The sequence below is a fragment of the Anoplolepis gracilipes genome, chromosome 5, assembly GCF_047496725.1.
Source record: "Anoplolepis gracilipes chromosome 5, ASM4749672v1, whole genome shotgun sequence".
Lineage (NCBI taxonomy): Eukaryota > Metazoa > Arthropoda > Insecta > Hymenoptera > Formicidae > Anoplolepis > Anoplolepis gracilipes.
This window is the reverse complement of record NC_132974.1, coordinates 5,972,059-5,992,431: the sequence shown is the minus strand read 5'-3', so window position 1 is coordinate 5,992,431 and position 20,373 is coordinate 5,972,059. Positions and strand designations below refer to the sequence as shown.

At 31.9% G+C, this 20,373-nt stretch overlaps 2 protein-coding genes across 14 annotated transcripts in view; both read left to right on the top strand.

Moving 5' to 3' along the window:
- Clc-a (chloride channel protein 2) overlaps nt 1-6,163 on the top strand; it is a 49,649-nt gene extending 43,486 nt beyond the window's left edge. For all 12 annotated transcript variants that reach the window (XM_072891745.1, XM_072891739.1, XM_072891748.1 and 9 more), the window contains one exon: nt 5,783-6,163. The gene's annotated coding sequence lies outside the window, so the exon portion shown is untranslated. The remainder of the gene's footprint in view (nt 1-5,782) is intronic.
- LOC140665542 (facilitated trehalose transporter Tret1) lies at nt 6,016-20,084 on the top strand. Of its 2 annotated transcripts, none has more exons than XM_072891768.1 (3): nt 6,016-6,163; nt 17,609-17,907; nt 18,059-20,084. In XM_072891768.1, the coding sequence occupies exons 1-3, from the start codon at nt 6,090-6,092 to the stop codon at nt 19,345-19,347; spliced, it is 1,662 nt and encodes a 553-aa protein (XP_072747869.1). In that variant the 5' UTR covers nt 6,016-6,089; the 3' UTR covers nt 19,348-20,084. The 2 variants fall into 2 exon arrangements, with proteins under 2 accessions (XP_072747869.1, XP_072747871.1); XM_072891770.1 differs by lacking the exon at nt 6,016-6,163 and adding an exon at nt 10,214-10,750.
- Nucleotides 20,085-20,373: the final 289 nt, after the last annotated feature.

Genomic DNA, 20,373 nt, shown 5'->3' with positions numbered 1-20,373 from the left:
ACTGCGCCATTTAACTCAGTACTTTGATCATCTATTTATGCACTATAATAATTGAGCTAATTTAAAATTATTGCTACTCATAATGCGAATATTCAAATAAATAGTTATTTTTATCATAGCAAAAAAAATATAAGATAATCTCTCTTCAATAATATTTGATAAATTCTTCAAAGGTATTAATTTATAAAAACCTTATAAATTTCATTTTTGTTTTGATCATTTTTATAAAAAAAATTTATAATTTTAAATATATATATATATATATATATATATATAATTTGTTTATAAAACCGATTTGTAAAAACGATTGATAATAAAATGAAAATCTACTTATTAACTTAATTAAGACCTTTTAGGAATTTATTAAATATTATACGAAAGATTAAGTTTATATAATTTAAAGAAATATAATTATATGTATATATATATTAATTACACAAAATATTCTACATTTATCGTTTATTTTCACGTTATATAATATTTGATTTTAATAATGTAATTTTTTTTGTTTGAAAATCACAACTTGTCAGTTTACTCATGCAAAGATTATTATAATCATTTTTAAATATCTAGATAGAGTAAGTTATAGAAATATATTGGTATTTGTTAGCAAATCACAATTTGCTCTTGGCTTAATATAAATTTTAATTGTGTTTTTATTGGTTCTTGATCTTCAATTTCTAATTGTCTTTAATTTGCAACCGCATGATTAATCTATCGACATCTTTATCACTCAAGTTCAGGGATGTATCATCGATATTTGATAAATAATTCCATTATATTTATCCGAGACGAGGAAATAATTTCTTTAGACTTGTTTTTATGTGTTAACACAATTCTAAAAAAAGCTACCAATTATGAGAAAAATGATGGACCGCCTACCATATGTCATTCCGCGTCGAGGATAAACGATCCACTGTTTCTATTTTTATTCGATTGACGAACTATACGGGGTGTCAAGTTGAAAGAGTCGTAAGTCCAAAAAGGACTTGAAAATAATCCAAGAATATGATTTTGTTATCTAGTCTTTATTTACCAGAAGTTCGCTCTAATTCTGTTTGAGCATTAATTATTCAAAGATTAAAGGTGAAAAGTTCGATTTCAAGTCGGTCAAAGAATCCGTAGCGCAAAGAATATCCAGTAATAATTGTTCGTGATACACCGTATATGCATATGTAGATTCGCAGCTGCGTGTCAATCTAATTCAGTACCATCGGTACAAATCTTTATGGCAATAGCTTCGCGTCGTTCTGTGGACCCGCCGAGTTCCAAAGGCCCGTCGACACGCTCAATTACTCCGTGTCCGCAAATAACTAGTCGATATTGACGCACTACAAATTGCACACGCGCATCGGTGAATTTCCATTCGACTGCTGTCGCTGTCGGCTGATGTCGGCAGGTGATTACGATAATGAAAAATATTTGCCAAATTCAGCTGCGCCGATACCAGAATGGAGACTTGACAAGTAAATTGGCCTTGTTCATCTTTATTATCTCTTTTTTCGAGCTTACATAAAAAAGATTTCTTAGAATTGTTAACATCATTTTCGTGGAAATAATTATAGAAGCATTATACTCACACACATTTTCGCTGGCATAAAATATAAAATGATGTAAAAATGTTATAGAGATGAAATTATGCAAAGTACTTTACGCAAAGTTGAAAAAAATGAAAAATATTTTAGAAATAAATATAAATTCTTTTTTGTTTAATGTTTGGTCGTTAATATTACTGTAAAATCGACATTTTTCAAGTAAGTATAATATAGGAAAAGAATAGACAAATATATAATACTGTAAAATGTAATTTAAACTACAGCTGAAGAAAGATAAAGTATATTATCTCGCAATATGATATTGATACTCTCTTAAAGAGTCTACAAATCTGTTTTTACTTAACCTTTATTTAGTTATCTTATCAAATCAAACTGACCTAAAATTTCATAACATAAATTCCAAAGCATGAATCGTATTGTATCTGTTTTAATAATATGTAAATAGGTAAATCATTGTTTATCGACAGAATAAAACTATTGGTATTTATCTGCAAAATATAATGTCTTAAAATTTTAAACTTTAATATTGAAAAAAGTTATATAAATTTACATTTGTAAATTAGATATGTTTTTTCTTTCAGTAGCAAGACATATACAATGATCAAAGTTCGAAACGATCAGGTCCTATCCGTTCTGATTAAATTACATATATTTCTGCGACCAACAATGGAAGATTTTTTTTCTTCGTGAATAAATACATCATCTGTTGCGTCGTTTCCTCGAAATTTGAAGAAGTCTGTTAAGTTGATTAGTGTTTCAGACCACTCTGTTTACAAAGAAGTTAAATTCGAAAACTTTAAAAATCAATGTGTATCGTTTGCCCGAGGAATATTTGTCTAGAAACTAACAAAATCTAAAAAGCGCTTATTTTGACGGAATGAGGATTTCCTTCATTAAATCCTATTTGCATCTTATCTATTTTTATCATAGCGCACGTGACGTAACTTTGAATGGTCACGAGCGGATCTTTAATACTCTTATCGGTAATATCAGCAGTAATCTGCACTAAATCCAACAGTAATTGTCAGTATCTCGTTTTTTCGCGATGTGGAAATTGCGAGTAAATATTCGATTTATTATCCCTATCGAGAGATACGTTCATCAAGTTTAAAGGAGTATATACTGAAAATAATATGTACAAAAGCAATCGTATAAACATACAGTAATTAAAGCTGTTCGTTGTTTGTTTCTATATGCTGATTCACGATGAATCAAAATCAGTTGAATTGTATTTAAATAGGGTAGCATAGATAAAACGTCAAGAATAACTAAGAATATTAATTTAGGAATATACATCATTTAATTATATTTAATTATGGAATATTTAACAAGAATAGTTGCTTATATTAAAATGCATTTTCTCGTAGATTTCCTTTATATTTTTGCACCGTGTTTATGCATGATTCATTATTCGAAGACGAGGAAAGATAAAGCATGCGCGGCCACTCCTGATTCGGAGCGTTACTTATTGTTAGCACGAGTCAGCGTGGCGTCATTTGATTATTCCATTTGACTGGAGATGATGATGACGGGCGATTAGATCATGATCGACTTGCTACTTCTTGCAATCGATCCGGTTGCTTTTGCAATGTGTTTATCGTCACGCATCCGATACGTGATTCCGTCGCTGGCTGTTCCTGTAAAGTGTAGAATAAATAGCGAAGAGCCATTGACCCGCGTGGTTGGTCGCCTCGATTCTTCTCTACAATGTAGCCGAGAGATAAAAGTCTATCTAAAAATAGATACAAAAGAAAAAACGATATACTTACAACATACACTCTTCTAAATAGTTTCATTCAAACGCATTCATTAATTGTCGTATATTGTTGGTACTTTGTGTTTAGATGTTATGGATCTAATAATGAAAATGTTTGTCTTATAATTGCGTCTTTATTTTAGATTTAAATTTAAAGTTTTAATTTTGAATCTTTGTTAAAAAGTTAATGGAAAAATAATCGTAAATATGTCATAAAATAATAAAATCAAAAGATGACAAATCTCGTAAGATAAAAGAATTGTAAAATTATTAGATTATTTATTATTTATTATAATGATTCATTATTTATTATTTAGAAAATTTATTATTTATTATAATGATTCATTATTTATTAGTTAGATAATTTATTATTTATTATAATGATTAATTATTGTAATTATTTATTGTAAGGCTAAAAGAAAGGGTAGCGTAAAATATTATATTAAGCTACAGCATAACAAAGAACGAATTTATATTTGCATACATATATCAACACCAGACGAACTTTCTTTGTCAAGTTCGTCCTAATTGGAGAACGCAAAGTCCACGTTGGCAGTCACGACTGCACTTTGTTCGATTGAACATGTGAATCACGTGTATCATTGCAATATTTTTTGTTCATATGCCAAATGATCACGACTTCTATGAAATATCGTTTTAGAATGAGCGGATTATGATCAAGAATCACGCGTGGTTCGATTATGCAAAGTAATCATCAGTGCTTTTCCACTCAGCGGAAAACCTGTCGAACAAACATTCTCATTCATACGTGATTAACGAGCCAGTGGTATTCAGACATGACCGACGAGACTTTTACTTTTGCGATCGCGCTATTTTTGTATCTCATTTAATGCAGTGTAAAAAACACTCTTTACATGCATACTTCCATAATGTATGATAAAAAATAGAAAAAATATAATTATTCCTTTTTATATAGAAAATACAATACACACGTTTTATTCGTGTAAGTTCTTATATAAATAAAAAATCTTTAAATATTTTTTCAATAAAAAAGTATATTTCCAATAATGATAATATACATATAATATATATATTAAGCATATTTTTCTAAGAGAGAGAGGGGGAGAGAGAGAGGAAACAGAATAAGTGTGAACAAATAATGATTGATATTCCGATACATATACCGCGTGTATCGAGATATACATATATACAGATACTAATTTAACTCATTGCAGCACGCGACAACCATAACAAGCTTCTCAATTGATTAATTACTGTCGACTCGCGATAGCAATCGACATTGCTATAAAGGGGTTCCTCCTCTTTGCTCTTTGGAAAATCGATTCTTCTCGAAGCAATCAAGTTACTCAGATCTGTTTTTAGAATCATCTTTTCATGTGCGAAATACATTTTTACATCCGGGAATTTGCATTTTATTTTCAAATATCGTATAGTTTTGTCATTAATAAAATATAATTATAATTAAACTTTGTATAAGTCATTTATAGAAGAGTGACACAAGTATGGAATATTTACAGTTAAATTTGCAAAATAGCCGTGTCTTTTCTTGTAGACGATCTTGCGAAGCTGACGCATTACTTACTAACAATAAGAATCGTTCATCCGGATTTATTAGTTAATAAGATATGTCATATTTTAAAATTTAAAATATGGTTAAAATTTTGACCGTTTTCTTCTAATTCTTTTTCTCTTTTTATTTTTTCCTGCTTTTAAACATACATTTTATCATATGTTTAAATGTTAATTACTATTCTGAAAATTCTCAAAAGCTTCAGTCTTAAAATTTTTCTTCAATTGTTTGACAATGAAAATAAATGACCTGAAAAACCCTGAAAAATTTAATTGTATGTACGGTAATAATTATAGAAGACAAAATCTTGAAAAAAATCGAAGAGCTTAATATATTTTGTTTTTGCGAAGGTGAGACTTTTTCGAAGATTAAATTAAAAACTTTACAGACACTAAATGATGCTTTAAACGCGTTTGCTAAGTGAATCACATGCGACTTGCATAATATATCTTAATCTATCGCCGACGGTCACATGCAGTCTGTAATCATTCGTGTTGGCGATAAGACTGCCGATATTGCAATAAATGCCAATGGACGCTGGTGCAAATAAATAACAATAAACCATTTCTCTCTCTTCCTCTCTTTCTTCCTCTCTCTCTCTTTCTCTCTCTCTCTCTCTCTTTCCGCTAATTACGAAATATTTATTTAATATACAAAATACTTTATATCCATATACATATAATGTTAATTGTAAAGAAAAAAAATACTTAAGAGGTAAATTTGCATTTAGAAATATCAAGCTGTCCTGTTTTTATTTTTACATATATTTTAAATCTTAATTTTTAATCTATTATAAAAATCATTTTTTTATATTCTGTTGCATAGCGAATAGATTTATTTTAACAAAATTATTTTTAAATTTTGCAAAAGACTTAAAGAATAGTCACAATAAATATATTTATGTATTTACACTTACAGGTAGAAATTTTCCTAATTCTCATGAGGTGATGGGAAAAGGATCGTAAAGGATCACACAGAACGAAACGATCTTAATTCGCCTCTTCTTTGCGCGAATGCGACATGCGGTCTGCTTTCTGCCTTAACAGAGTGCAACGAACGTGAACCTCAGCGTGAAAATAAGCGGAATTAAAGAAAACAAGATGGAGAAGCACATGACTGGTTGGATTGATAATGACAAGCTCGTGACCACGGCTTGTCCGATAAACCACCGAGAGCAATTTAATCGACTTCAACTGGCCACATACGTGTTCAGTCCTTCGCCAACATGTTCAAGAACAGGAATTACGAGACGTTCAGCAGCAACGAGCCAGACGTATCGTCGCCACCACCGTCTCTTGAGTGAGTACTCTAATGTGAGTAACTTAATGTACTCACTGCTTTTTATCCGTTTTTCTTCTTATCATTATCCTGATATCGTTGTCGATTTGAAATGGAAATAACACGTGATGTACTGACGCTTTACAATTCGGATAAGATAACGATGGTTTATGATATATGTGATCGTTTTGTAAAATCTTATAATCTGCAAGTCCGCGTTGAAGTAACAATTAGATTTTATGACTTGCATTCGCACTAGTTAGTTTAACACTAATAAATACACGATGGTTCCAGATTTTTACAAATTTTGATATAAAAATATTATTCTTTGTTAACGATTCTTTGAATTTGAAAACTTTCTTTACAGTCTTCTTCAGTTGTTTCTTACTTGAGACTTTTGAATTGTGTAAATCTTTATATATGTCTACACAGTAAAAAACAAAATGTTAATTGTAACATTTTTTGCATATCCCAGAAGGTCCACTCTAAATTTAAAATAAACTCATTTATCGTTGTCGTGTTACTTATTCAAATGTTAAAAACAAACTAGAAATGTTAAGTAATTGACACAAAAAAATTAACTTTACATTTATTTTTTGTTATTGCGACTTTAAGGGTTGTAAAAGTAACATATAAATTAATTAAAAACTATATAAAAGAGTAGTTACAATAACTCATCAGAAATGTTGATAGAACATCCCAAAAGTTCATGATTATTCGAAGATTTATTTTAACTTTTCTTAGAATTAATTAAACTGACTTTGAAAGATGTTGATTGTTTGAAATGTTTGTTAATGATCTGTTAAAAGCACTTAAAGTAATATTCCATTTCTGAGAGACATACTAAAATGTTAAGTCATGAAGTAATGAATATAATATTCCATTTCTGAGAGACATACTAAAATGTTAAGTCATGAAGTCATGAATAATATTCCATTTCTGAAGACATATCAAAATGTTGAGTCATAAAGTTGATAAATGTAACACATGAAAATCTTATAAAAATAATACATGAACTAAGTATGTTAAATTTACATTGAAGTAGTAATCAAAATGTAGTAACACAAGAAAATTTTAACAAAATTTTAATAAGTGGACGCACAATTTTTTACTGTGTATACAACAATTTACTCCAATTACATTATTTATTATAGCCTTGTTCTCAAGATCATAAATGCTCATAAATTCGAAATCATTTTTTTCGACACAAGATATTTTAATCTTTCTATAGTCTTATAAATTTTTTTTACGTCTTATCAGAAACAAAACTTGATTACTATCAATGTTAGTTTTTGCTTTCAGATAGAAAGCTAATCTATTAAAACAAAAGCAATAATTATATAACTCTTTATATAATGTTCATATAGCTATGTAGAAATGAAAATGTGACATTTTTTGGCGCAGGACTGAATAATGATTTTTCATGTTTCTTCTTTAATTATATAAAAGAAATCAAATTATCGTTCGTCACGTTTGCTTGAGAATTTAGAGGATACTTAACTTGTTGCTTGTAACCCGATTAAAAATTAAACATAAAAATCACGGTGTTTGTAATATAAACTCATTAAGTTATAAAGTGCATAAACCCAACGGATAATATATAATAAAATGTTTCTACAAGTCTGTAATTTTATTAAACGAATGTGACGTTCGTCTAATCGTGATATACGTCACATACATGCAACGATTACGATGTTTGTGTAAATCCTCGTGACCAAGGCGTATTCGTAAGCCGAGGTTATCTTGCCTGTGTCCGTCAGATTACATTTACCGTGAGCGTACGATTTGTCATGCTTGAATTTACAATGTCCGTTGGATGCATCAATATTGACTGATAGACATATCAGGTAAACATAATTGGAAAAGGAAAGCAGCCTATTTTTAAATATTTGCTTAATCTCTACTCGACTCTTCGATGGTATAGCAAAGGGCTCATGTTAAAAATAATCATATTTCTCGGGAAAATCTATACATGAAAAATTCAATTTATTTATATACCACATCTATACTTAATCAAAATAATTTTGTCAATCTTTTCATATACAATTAATCTTTTGTTTCATTTATTTTCTAATCTTTGAAATAATGAAACCTTGTTACTAGCTATTACAGATGATACCGTATAAAAATAGAAAAAGATTGAGTGCTGCATAAATGTTAAATAATTTTGATATTCCGTCGCGAGATCGGCTGCTATAATTATCATTCATTCGACCTTATCGCACATATTTATAAGTGCTTACATCGTCATTGCTTTTTATCGTTCAGATTTATATTTTTATATAGAGAAACTTGGTTGTAAAATATAATTTTCTATCTGCGTATTTTCTTTAGCAGAACGCAGTCTCTTTTCTTCATGCATATTCTCAATATCTGTCTTTAATCCTTTCTTCTTCTTATTTTTTACATATTTTTTTGTTTGCCTTATGAATATTCTGTAAGATTCTTAACTGATAACGCGCATAGCGGTGCATAATAGCTATCGTAAATGTCGTGATTTAGTAAATATGCATGATCTCGCGCGCGCGGAGGATATCTTCTCTTTTTCTCCTTTTCTACTTCTGCTCAGGAACGAAGAGGAATGATTCGTGAGTTTCTTTTCAAAAGGCTGAGTTTATCTTATTTTACGTAAATATGAAGCGATATTCACGAAAACAATCGTGACAATTTCGCGCTCAACCGCCGCCACGGCACTATTTTTCTCAGATAACGAGATGACCAAGTGTTTGTAGTCCGAGGTTCTTATCGATACTCGAGAACTACTTATCACAATAGATTATAACCCAATCCATTAGTCAGATGAATGTTTAAATATTAAAGAGGAAAATGGGACGACCTTTATGACGGTGCTAATGGACATAACATTATTATGGTAGTTTGATAAACTATCTCTCATGATTATGTCACTATTACCATTATATTACAATGTATTCTATCGAAAAAACTTTAGTTTGAATTATCATTTGTAGAACATTGTAGATCATCTTTAAAAGAAGAAAAGAATCTGTTATATATTTATGACGTTTCTATTATTACACATATTTTTTTTCTTTTAAATTAAAAACGTTATGTAAACTTTTCTCAATGCATTTCTAATTTTATCTTTTATTTTTTATAACTCATATTAGGGGGATAGAACGGCACCGCGGGGTACAATGGTGCAGAGTCGATATCTTTTTACATAGATGCTACCATTTCATGAAATATATTGCAATTATTGCTATTAGGTGTCTCTTTTTGCGTGCTGTTATCAGTGGTCGCAATATTTTTAGTTGAAAGTTGTTATAAATTATTTAATGCACTTGCTGTGCTCTCCGTGACTAAATTGTAATTCTTCGATATACTTACATAAAGTAAACAATGATAAAATTCTATTTTTAATTACCGTAAATACATTTATGTTTTAAAATGATCTTTTCTTATTAATTTCATACTGTGTCTATGTAAATATTGATTAATTATAATTTTTTATATGATCAAAAGTAAATAAATACGTTTTGAGGCTTAATGAAATATTAGCCCACGAAATGTACTTTTTATTTTTATATTAGAGAAAGAAAGAGAGTATACATAGATGCTGTCTTTTTTGATATTCCAAAGAATATTTTTAGTAAAAAAAAGATTGATTTATTTTTTTTAAATATGTTGAAAACTTGCTTAATGCTTACGTTGACCGTTCTACCCGACGTTCCTCTACTTCTATTATCGTATTTTATTTATTTATTTTCGCAAAGATATCGGCATCATTAATAACAGTGAAAAAAAAAAGATAAAATTTTTATGATAATGAATAACAAAGAGGGAAGTTCAGCGAGAAGCGTGAAGGCCAATCGATTGGTTCTTAATGAATTTTCGTCCATTTTTTAGTTTAGTCGATTAATTTAGTGCTTGGCGTGTCCGTTTTTTTTTTCTACGTGTCACGTTCTTAACCTTCTTTCGTTGAACGAAATTCGTGTGTTCTTCTTATCCGTCCGCATGCGCTTTGCTGTCAAAGCTTTTCTCTCTCTCTCTTCTTCTTCTCTCTCCCACGAGGCGAACTGTACACCGCATCGCATATAAAGCTTTCGCGTAACCTGTAGCCGTCAGTTGCCTCGAGCAAGCCGTGATGTAAATAACAGATGTTCGTCTCAGCCGTTCGACCTTCTTAGGACACGCGACAATATTCACCGTAAACACGACAAGGGAAAAGAAGAGAGAGTTTGTCGAATACGAGAGCAACGGAAAAAAACAGCAGGATCCGCGCAGATGTATCGTCCGTGGAGAAAGACCTTCGTAGGCTTTTACGAGATCGGACGCACGATCGGACACCTCTTGGCCAGACTCTGAGAGTAAAGTATTCGAGGATTTTAGAAGATCCTCGAATAAAGAAAATTGTAGTCGCGATTACGAGTCGTCGGTCAAATCTGGAGAATAAAATTTGCGAGAGTACGAAGAAAGGGGCGAGGAGAGAAACCCGACGATGAGTCGACGGTCTTACGGTGATACAACATTGTGATCAACGAATTGTGATATAAAATACTTGTACGTTATATATACACGATAAGCCGGTATATCGTGTACCTTGTTGAAAAGGAGACTAATGGACATAACGACATTCGCCATGGCAGAGTGAGTAGACGTAAACACATTATGTTTCTGTCACTTTTCGTGCTTTCCGCATCTTTTTTTCCATTTTCCTATATTATTTTTGTATATTATTTATGTCTCTTATTTACATATTTCATTTGAAATATAGAAAAGATATACATGTGACACAACTAAAAGAACAGAACTGTTTATTTATTTTGTTCACTCTCTATTTCTTTCTCTGGTATAATCGCAAGTTTCATGACAGCACGTGGCGTTCGATAAATATGAAAACCGTGCCAATGTCCAGAGTAGAAATTGAAACAACACTGCACATTTTTGCAATATTGTTTGAATATGTGATAAAAATTCCACATAAATTTGATTATTACGTCATTATTGCGTTTTCCGCTATATTACAGTTGTTGAATTAAAAATTCATATTTTTACATATTGTCGAATTTTTACTTTAATTTTAAAAGCAATAATAATATAAATATTATAAATAATATAATGTAAATATAAATAAATATTGTACAATATATATATATATATATATGTTTTTGTTTAATATATTCAACGCATACAGTATTTGAATAGAATTGTTGCAACATCCCTCACGCGATTAGTCAAACGTAAAGTTAAACTTTGAACAGAGGTGAGAATACAGGGCAAAGTCGAGGGTTGTCAATGCCACGAATATATACACGCGAATCAACAAGTGATTCTATATCGAGCACTCTTATTTACAACAGTCAGATCTCGGAATATTATACGTGAGAGCAATGATTTTTTATAATTCTCACCTTGCTCCAAATTTGTGTCTCCGTTTTCCTCGAAAACAGTAAAAATGCGTGATTCACGAAAAATTTTTCGGAAGCCGCGAAATTTCACAAGCAATTTTAGAGCTGCTCGAATATCGTGAACAAATCGAAATAGATTTATATGTAGTTGCTGAAGATTCATTAATTAATATTAAGCGTGATTGCAAGAATTAAATTAATAAGAACAGTTTTTAAGGAACGCGAAATAAATTTCTTCGATTTAAAAATGAGCTAAATTTTTTTAACGAAATATTCTTTTAATTTGACTCTAAATACAAATATCAATTATACACTTACTATTTAATATGGAAATCGTGTTCAATGTTATCGTAATTTTGTTTTACGCTCTTCGAAGACGAATATGGCACCTGCGGACTATGATCGAATATAAAAAAAGTTGTGTCATCTTGTCGTTGCCCTTGTCACGTCGTCGCGCATATTTTTATGATGTCTGCAAGGAAGTTCCGCCGAGACAGATTACATATATTTAGTCATTTTATCAGCGAAACTCCGAACAGAGAGAAAGAATTTTCTTTTCCCTTCTTTTTGACATTTGATAAATTAGTCAGTTGTAAAGTGCAGCAGATAAAATTGTTAATAGCTGATAAAACATTAATGTCGTGTGCTTTGATGCAATTTGTCTATTGATGTTATATCAATATTGTATGACAAGTGTAGTTTGAGCTCTTTGTTGTAATGTATTGCCAATACCGTAATTACGGTACTGTCGTCATCGAGCTATTAGTAATACGTTAATTGACTTTTAATAATACGAATCCGCCTACTCTTCTTTGTAAGCTGTATATTATTGCGAATTGAAAATTATAAAAAATTTTAATTCAGTATCACTATTTCAGGAATGTTTATTTATTTGATAATTCCTTTCTATGTATTTTATTATGAATGTCAGATAACTCCAGAGAAAATAGATGTCAAATCTATTTTCTCTATTTTCTCTATCTAAATCTATTTTCTCAAAAAAATGACACAATTAATATTACATTTTCGGATAATATCTCATAATTGGATTTATTTTTCTCGAATTGATAATTGATTTATTTATAATATTTTAACTTTATTGATTGTATATTATTTAAAAATCATGAAATTATTTTTTTATTTTTGCACGAATATAATTGCAGTAAATTGATGCGCGATCACAATGTGTCGGAGATGAGCGATATGAGATATTTTTAAATCTAGGAAGAGAAGGTAATCACGTAAAAGTTGCATAGTCTGTTCGATGTCAGCCTTGTGAGAAAAATCGTTAATCGACGGCGGAATCGAGAGATAAGGGAAGTAGAAAAACGTAGATTCTGACAAATGATGATGACGAACAATAACACTTTCCACTCCGCATCACATTTAAACGACAATAATGCTTGTGAAGAACGACACTCCTCCTTCGTGACCGTGAATTAATAATAATATGATATGTAGACGACAATAATAAATTTCATTTCATGTTCTCTGGTACACGCAGATGCGTTTGCGTGACTCTGTGTTTCGTGTAAGAATATGAAGAGACACATTGTTATTAATATCGCACGAATTAATGAAGCTTTCTGAGAGACAAAGAGAGAATATACATATTACTGGGGCGACATGAAAGATTCCACCACTTTCCCAAACGTTAAATGGCCCGAGAACTTTTTGCTGCAAAAATTATCTTCAAACGATGACGCAATCCCTGTACTACAGAGCAACATTGAACTTCGAGCTAACCAATACAGAGTGACGACGATCCGGATGATTTTAGAACATCGTTGTCGCATGTGCAAATCGTGAATCATTCGCACTCGCGAAAATTGCGCGTGTAATTATTCACGTGTGATTATACAGACGTGATTATACAGAGTTCTCGATGTATGTATGCTAAACGATCGGAACGATCGTTGCTGCATTTTGATGCAACATGCGAATACATACCGTATTTCGCAACGCATTTTAATGTTACTGTTGCCTTTCGAGACGATTTACAGCCGCTATCGTTGTCTACTCTCTCGTATTCACTTTCATTAAAGCGACGTGATGTAATTAGACTATTAATATCAGGGACGTGTTCGTTGTTTGTTCGATCAGGCATGATATCTACGAGAAATGGAATTGTGTGCGTATGTGCGTATGTGTAATTCCATTCCACTTGAATCTTCTTGTCACGAAAATATTGCGCGCAATTCCGTGGTAACGTTGCCAAAATTCGGGAATCTGCTGGCATCATCTCGTAAATTATTAGGTTCTATTAAGTGACGTTAAAATTCTAGACATCTGAGAACGGAACTAGAATCAGCTGATCGAATCTTATTTTCATCTATATCGTACCTGATTCAATTTTTCTCTCTATTCTTTTCAATCTCTTAATTATTATTTAATAGTCAATTTTTAAATCAGTTTTCTTTCTTCTTAAAAGTAAGGATATTGAGAAAAAAATTTACATTGCTTTCTTATTTTATTTTAAGAATAATTCTCTCGCGTGGTAAAATTTAGCGTGAATATTTTTAACAGGAACTTTGAACTCCTATTGTTAATTTTACTTCATGTTTTAATGCAAGCCGCTTGGTAAGAGAATTAAAAAAATTGCTCTCGAACCTACGCATTCACATGAATGACCGATATCTGTACATTGCAATGATAAAGAGTAATCGCGTTTCCTCGATACTCTGAAACAGAACCACAAAGCCATGATTCAATCTTACGCGTAGCATTAATCTGAAATGTTTTGTATATTTTTAATATTTTATTTTATTTTAAAATTATTAAATATTTTTTAATGACAGATTTTTTTAAGCAATTTAAAGTCAATATTTTTAAGAAAAAGAAAATCGAGAAAATGTTTCTTTTATTGCAACTATTTAATTTTTCGCACCATGTATGTTTATAATTAAACATCAAATGAAAATTCTGTTAAACTAACTTTTATCTGAAATTAAATATAAAATATAGCTTTATCATCTATTCGATTCCCTAAAGTTTAATTTGCAAAAAGTGTCTTTTTTTTCAAAAGTTTATAACTTGAAAATTATAAATATATATGCGCCTCAACATATATTCGCTAAACAAGAATCGACTTTAAATTAGAATCGACTTTAGAGAATCTGTCGTAATCAATCTCAGCGACCATTCAACTGAAATTGAATTTTATTCCTTATTCTCAGTTTCTAATGGATATACGGGTGAAGGCTATCTCCGGGTGTCGCTTTGTTCGCGTCTGCGAGTAAAATAAATGCGTTTAAGATTTTGTTGCGGAAAATTCCGCTGACGCAGACCAAGGTTCAATGGAAAGTCCTTCTTGTGAAATCACGCGTTCTAATTTTGTACCCGAACGGACGAGCCCCTTAAAGTGCCTTCCGACTGCGTTCATATGGCCTTGCGATATGTACAAAGTCAAGGTATAAAGAAAAATATAGCGAGCGTTTCTCAACAGTCAGCACACGACGTGAATACGCTCTCGGAACCGCTTTGTCTGTCAAGAACAGTGGCGATATCTCTTTGTTGACAGGCGTCGCTTCGTCGTGGTATTTATATAGGAAATAGTCTTCTCCTTCCGTTAAATTTGGCAAACTCACTTGGAAGGATCATAAAACTTAATGGTCACAATAATAGTTGCCAGTAATTTTATGAAAAGATTATCGTCGTTAACTTTTATGATACGGATTATAATGCAGAGAAGAATTTACTTTAAACGAATTTTTGTAAGAATATCTATCTTTTATTATACGTATATATATATATAGAGCCAAACATTAAAAACTGTACGCGATTTTAATAATATTAATTTATTATATAAATTAATTTGCGTACAATTGTGAGATTTTGGAGCGCTGGAAATAAACATCGTAAACATACGGTTATGATTCAGTGATTGGAGGCCGTAGGTCTACGAAAACACTCATGCATATGTAAATTTCACTATTAGTTGGACTCACGATTGCGAAACACGCGCTGAATCTAATGTGCAAATTCTGATCATGAGTCAATACATAGCTTTTTATTTAGAATAATTCGGTCGATCTTGTATTATAATCGTTAAATTTAGTTGATTGATTAATTCGCGCATTTGATATAATAATGAACAAGAATGATTAATACATACACTTGCAAATATATAAATGTCATTAGTTAATTCGCTACGTTTATATTTACAAATGACATTAATGTGCTGTCAGTCAATCTTCGAAGCTAGTAATTGTCGATGCAGGTGCGAGTAAAAGTACCGAGAGAAGAGTCTGAAGGTCGATTGTGCAATATAACGAATGGTTCGCTGACCGCTTAATGTTTTCTATAATTGCGGTAAACGTTAATTGGCGGTACGCGTAAATCACTTCCCCGATGTATAACAAACTGCGCACGTGAACAAAATTATTCTCGCGGTTTCATCGTTTTTCATCATTCCCGATGAAAAGGTAAACGAAAACGTATCAATGTGCGTGAGAGAGAAGCGAACATATCTTTATTATCGCACATTTACATAAGACCTTCATACCCTCGTGTCAATTGACGTAAACGATTACAGTTTTTTATGTAATAAATATATTTTTTTTTTATTTTTCTTACCATATCTCTTCCGAGAGTTGTGATCGCATATAGCGTATTCTACGAAAAACAACAGGCGTCTTTGTTTTGTCGCAGGTTAATAAATTTAAAAGTGTATACGCACGAATTATTTCTTTATGTAACGAGTTTTCTCTCTATTTCTAAAGATCATGATACTCGACGATTACGTCTACATATTCCGTATACATAACTTCGCAACCTTTAGAAAACCTATTGATCGTTCCTTCGCTCGTGAAGTTTCGTTTTTCGATTTTGTAATTCTTGTAAAGCAAATGATATCTTTCTAAAGTAAAGCTGTACACACATACACACACACATATTACACGATGTTCAAAGTATTTTAAAAAAAAAATATATATATATATATATATATATATATATATGTATATGATATTTATTATCTTGCATATTAGATTAGTCCATGATAAAAATTTTGTTTTGCTGACACAAAGTATCGTGTTCGTCATTAATTAATTCATGTTTTTATCTCTCTTTCTCTCTTTTATTAGTAATTTTGTTTATTTCTTTCGAATGTTTTTCCTTCTTTTCTAGATACCCGTGTGATCCTCCTTATACCGAATGTGATAATCTGACAAGTTGTCGAACATTTATACGTATATATAGGTCGGTTTTAATTTTAGTAACGTTAAATCTGATTGTGAGCCAAGTTCGTGATCGGTGAGATGTGCTCGACTGTTACGAACTTTACTATGCGCAAGCATTTAAGCTCGTTTCAATTGTCATTACTGATCGCCAAATTAATCTGACGATGTTTAATGTGGAAAGTTTTCCTTGTTATGTTTTACAGCAGACATTTGCCGCGTTATCTATGATGAACAAAAATAATTGTTATCTTCACATGATAAATAGCGACAAATCCGTGTTTACATCTTTCACTCTCGTCAGCATTGTATATCTCGAGTGAAAAAAAAAATTAATTGCAAACTTGTATTATTCTTAGTATGATCTTAATAAAAGAAATGAGTAGAAGAATCATAATGAAAACGATAAAAATTTCAGATTAATGAAATAATAATCGATTTGTACATAAATAATTCACGTATTAATTTAGTAGTACTATTAAATGACAAATGAAGTGTCAAATGATAATAATGCGATGACGTTTTAAGCACGTGACTGTGTGAGTTATATGTATATTTAATAATATACAATATATAACTCACACAGTCACGTGCTTAAAACGTCATCACATTATTATCATTTGACATTTAATAGTACTACTATAAGTCTCGCTCTTACATAATTTAATAATAATCAAATGTTTTTTTCATTACATTATTATTAACACAAGCACTAATCTTTACGCCTTGGAATTCTGGTTTGTCTAGAAATGCGAAGCGTGCGCGATAGTATTTAACAAAATAAGCTGTGAATACAAAAATCTTGCTCGTTAACTTTCCGTGCGCATCTTCCACGTGTTCAATTGTCGCAAATAAATACTGCAGAGTTACAATTATGTCAAACATTACCTCGCACTCGCTAATTATAATTTTGATTGCAGAAAGAATTGCAACGCGCAAGACCCGGAGAAGACCTCGTTGGTAGACTCGACGCTACTGCCAAAGATCCAGCCATCTACACTGCTCGATAACGAAAGGGCGGAACTGAATAATGATCCTGAAGACGTTCGAACACTCAGAGGTAGCGCCGTCAGGCAAGTCCTGGCCGCGCTGGTGGCTCAGCTCGGTACCATCAACACGGGAATGGCGTTTGGCTTCTCCGCCATTGCTCTACCACAACTCCAGGAGCCGGACAGTATCATTCCCATCAAGGAAGGATCGACGGAAGAATCGTGGATCGGTACGTACAAGAAGTTTTAAAACTGTTGTTAATTTCATGTATTATTTTCTATCAAAAAAATTGTAATTTTTATATATTGAATGGTAATTTATATAATTGAAGATATGAAGAGATTTCTCTCGCTTATATTAATTTTTTTCTTTCTTTACAGCTAGCATGTCATCCATCGGCACACCGATCGGTTGCTTAGTATCCGGTTACATGATGGATATGTTCGGCCGGAAACGATCACTCATCATCACGGAGATCCCAGCTCTGCTCGGATGGCTGCTGATCGCATTCGCGACCGACATACGCATGATATATGCCGGTCGCTTCTTCGTCGGTCTGGGATCGGGCATGGTAGGCGCGCCCGCGCGCGTCTACACCAGCGAGGTGACACAGCCGCATCTTCGTGGAATGTTGACCGCGCTCGCGAGCGTCGGGGTCAGCACCGGTGTGCTGATAGAATATGCTCTAGGAAGTATAGTCACGTGGAACGTCTGTGCGGCCATCAGCGGTATTTTACCACTTACTGCATTGCTGCTGATGTTCTTCTTCCCAGAGACCCCGTCTTATCTCATATCGCGCAGCAAACCGGACCAAGCGGAAAAGGCGTTGCAAAGGTTTCGCGGCAGTACTTACAACGTGAATCGAGAGATGGAATCGCTAGTGGAGTTCTCCAATAAGAATAACATTAAACGACTCACCGGCTTCCGAGAGATTGTGTGTGCCTTGTTAAAAGCAAGTGCGCTGAAGCCATTCACCTTATTGTTTCTATACTTTTTGATATATCAGTGGTCAGGTACCAATGTTATAACTTTCTATGCCGTCGAGATATTTAAAGATTCAGGGGCCAGCTTAAATAAATATTTAGCCGCGGTTATATTGGGTATAGTCAGACTCACATCCACGATCGTAGCTTGCGTCTTATGTAGAAGATGCGGCAGAAGACCGCTTACAATGGTATCTTCTATTGGCTGTGGCCTGTCCATGTTAGGATTAGGCGGATACATGTGGTATAAAAACTATTGTGTCGAAAATGATCTTACACTCGTTGCCACATGGATCCCGGTTGTTTGTATATTCTCGTACACTATCACTTGTACTCTGGGCTTCCTAGTAATTCCGTGGGTGATGATCGGCGAGGTTTATCCGGTCCAAGTACGTGGTATTATTGGCGGGTTGACCACTATGTGCGCGCATACGTTTGTCTTTATGGTGGTCAAAACTTATCCGTTTCTCGCCAACTCGCTCACTCGTCATGGCACATTCATTCTCTACGGTTGTATATCTTTGTTCGGCACGATATACTTCTATATATGTCTTCCGGAAACTAAAGGTAGAACATTACAAGAAATCGAAGATTATTTCTCTGGTAGAGGTGATACTTTGACAACCGGCAAATTAAGTAACAAACCAAAGGTTTTAGAAATTAAGAAAGGACAGATATTACCGTAAAAAGAACCATTTTAATCGTATAATTTTTAGCGTCTGTCTACTTAAACGAATTTATTTTAATTAGAGGGAAAGAAACGTATTTGCTTACATCGATTAAGTTTAATTAAACTTGATTTGCTAAAGAAAATGAGGCGGAAGCTTAAAAAAATATTTTTTATCAAGAATAATATATGAAATGAGCAAAGTACTCAACAAAATTCTGACGTTTGCTTTGTGACACAAATATATATTTTAAAAAGTAAGATTAAATATTTTAGACAATTGATACGATACAAATGTGAGATGGATTTTATTCTACAATATTATCTAAACGAGTTAAAGAAAAGAAAATATATTTTTATAGAGCATACATATTTGTTCACAAAGCAAGAAAATGATTAACTATATATGTAACTAATAATAATGAATTCTTCCAACATCAATTAAACGAAGTAGAACCTTCCCATACAGCACAGAAAGATTGTATACACATTGCAACAATCTTTCACCGTATTGTTGCAATATTGCAAATTCACTGCGATATGTTGCTGCATCATTGCTGTGGGATTGCAACAACGTTAAAAGGTCCGCCTTTAGGAAGATTGAAACGAAATATTATAGCAATATTGCAATGTTATGAATTTGCAATAATGCATTGTTACTGCAATCGTCGACTAATGTTGCATATAAGAATTTTTGTTTCTGATAGATAAATATCAGAAGCATATATGGACATAAAATAGCACAAAGCACATAAAATACAACAAAGTTAAACTTAAGTTTGTAATAATTTTTTTATCTAAAAAATATATTATAAATACATAAAATTATATATATAATTTATATGTATAACATTACAAAAACATTGCAAAGATATAAAGCCACAAAATATCAGCACAGTTATTGCAACATAACATGAATATTTCGGAAAAATTTCAAAATCAAAATTTTATAATTATATTTTTTAGGGTAAAACGTACAGGAAATACATAAAATATGTAAAAGTTGAACTTAAAATAAATGTTTGTAATAATATTTATCTAAGAA

Bases quoted from the DNA above. Each gene is read 5' to 3' on its own strand.
- LOC140665542 (XM_072891768.1), top strand. From the start codon at position 6,090: ATGTTCAAGAACAGGAATTACGAGACGTTCAGCAGCAACGAGCCAGAC. The intron at 6,164-17,608 runs GTGAGTACTCTA...TTTTGATTGCAG, and splicing joins TCGCCACCACCGTCTCTTGA to AAAGAATTGCAACGCGCAAG. The intron at 17,908-18,058 runs GTACGTACAAGA...CTTTCTTTACAG, and splicing joins GACGGAAGAATCGTGGATCG to CTAGCATGTCATCCATCGGC.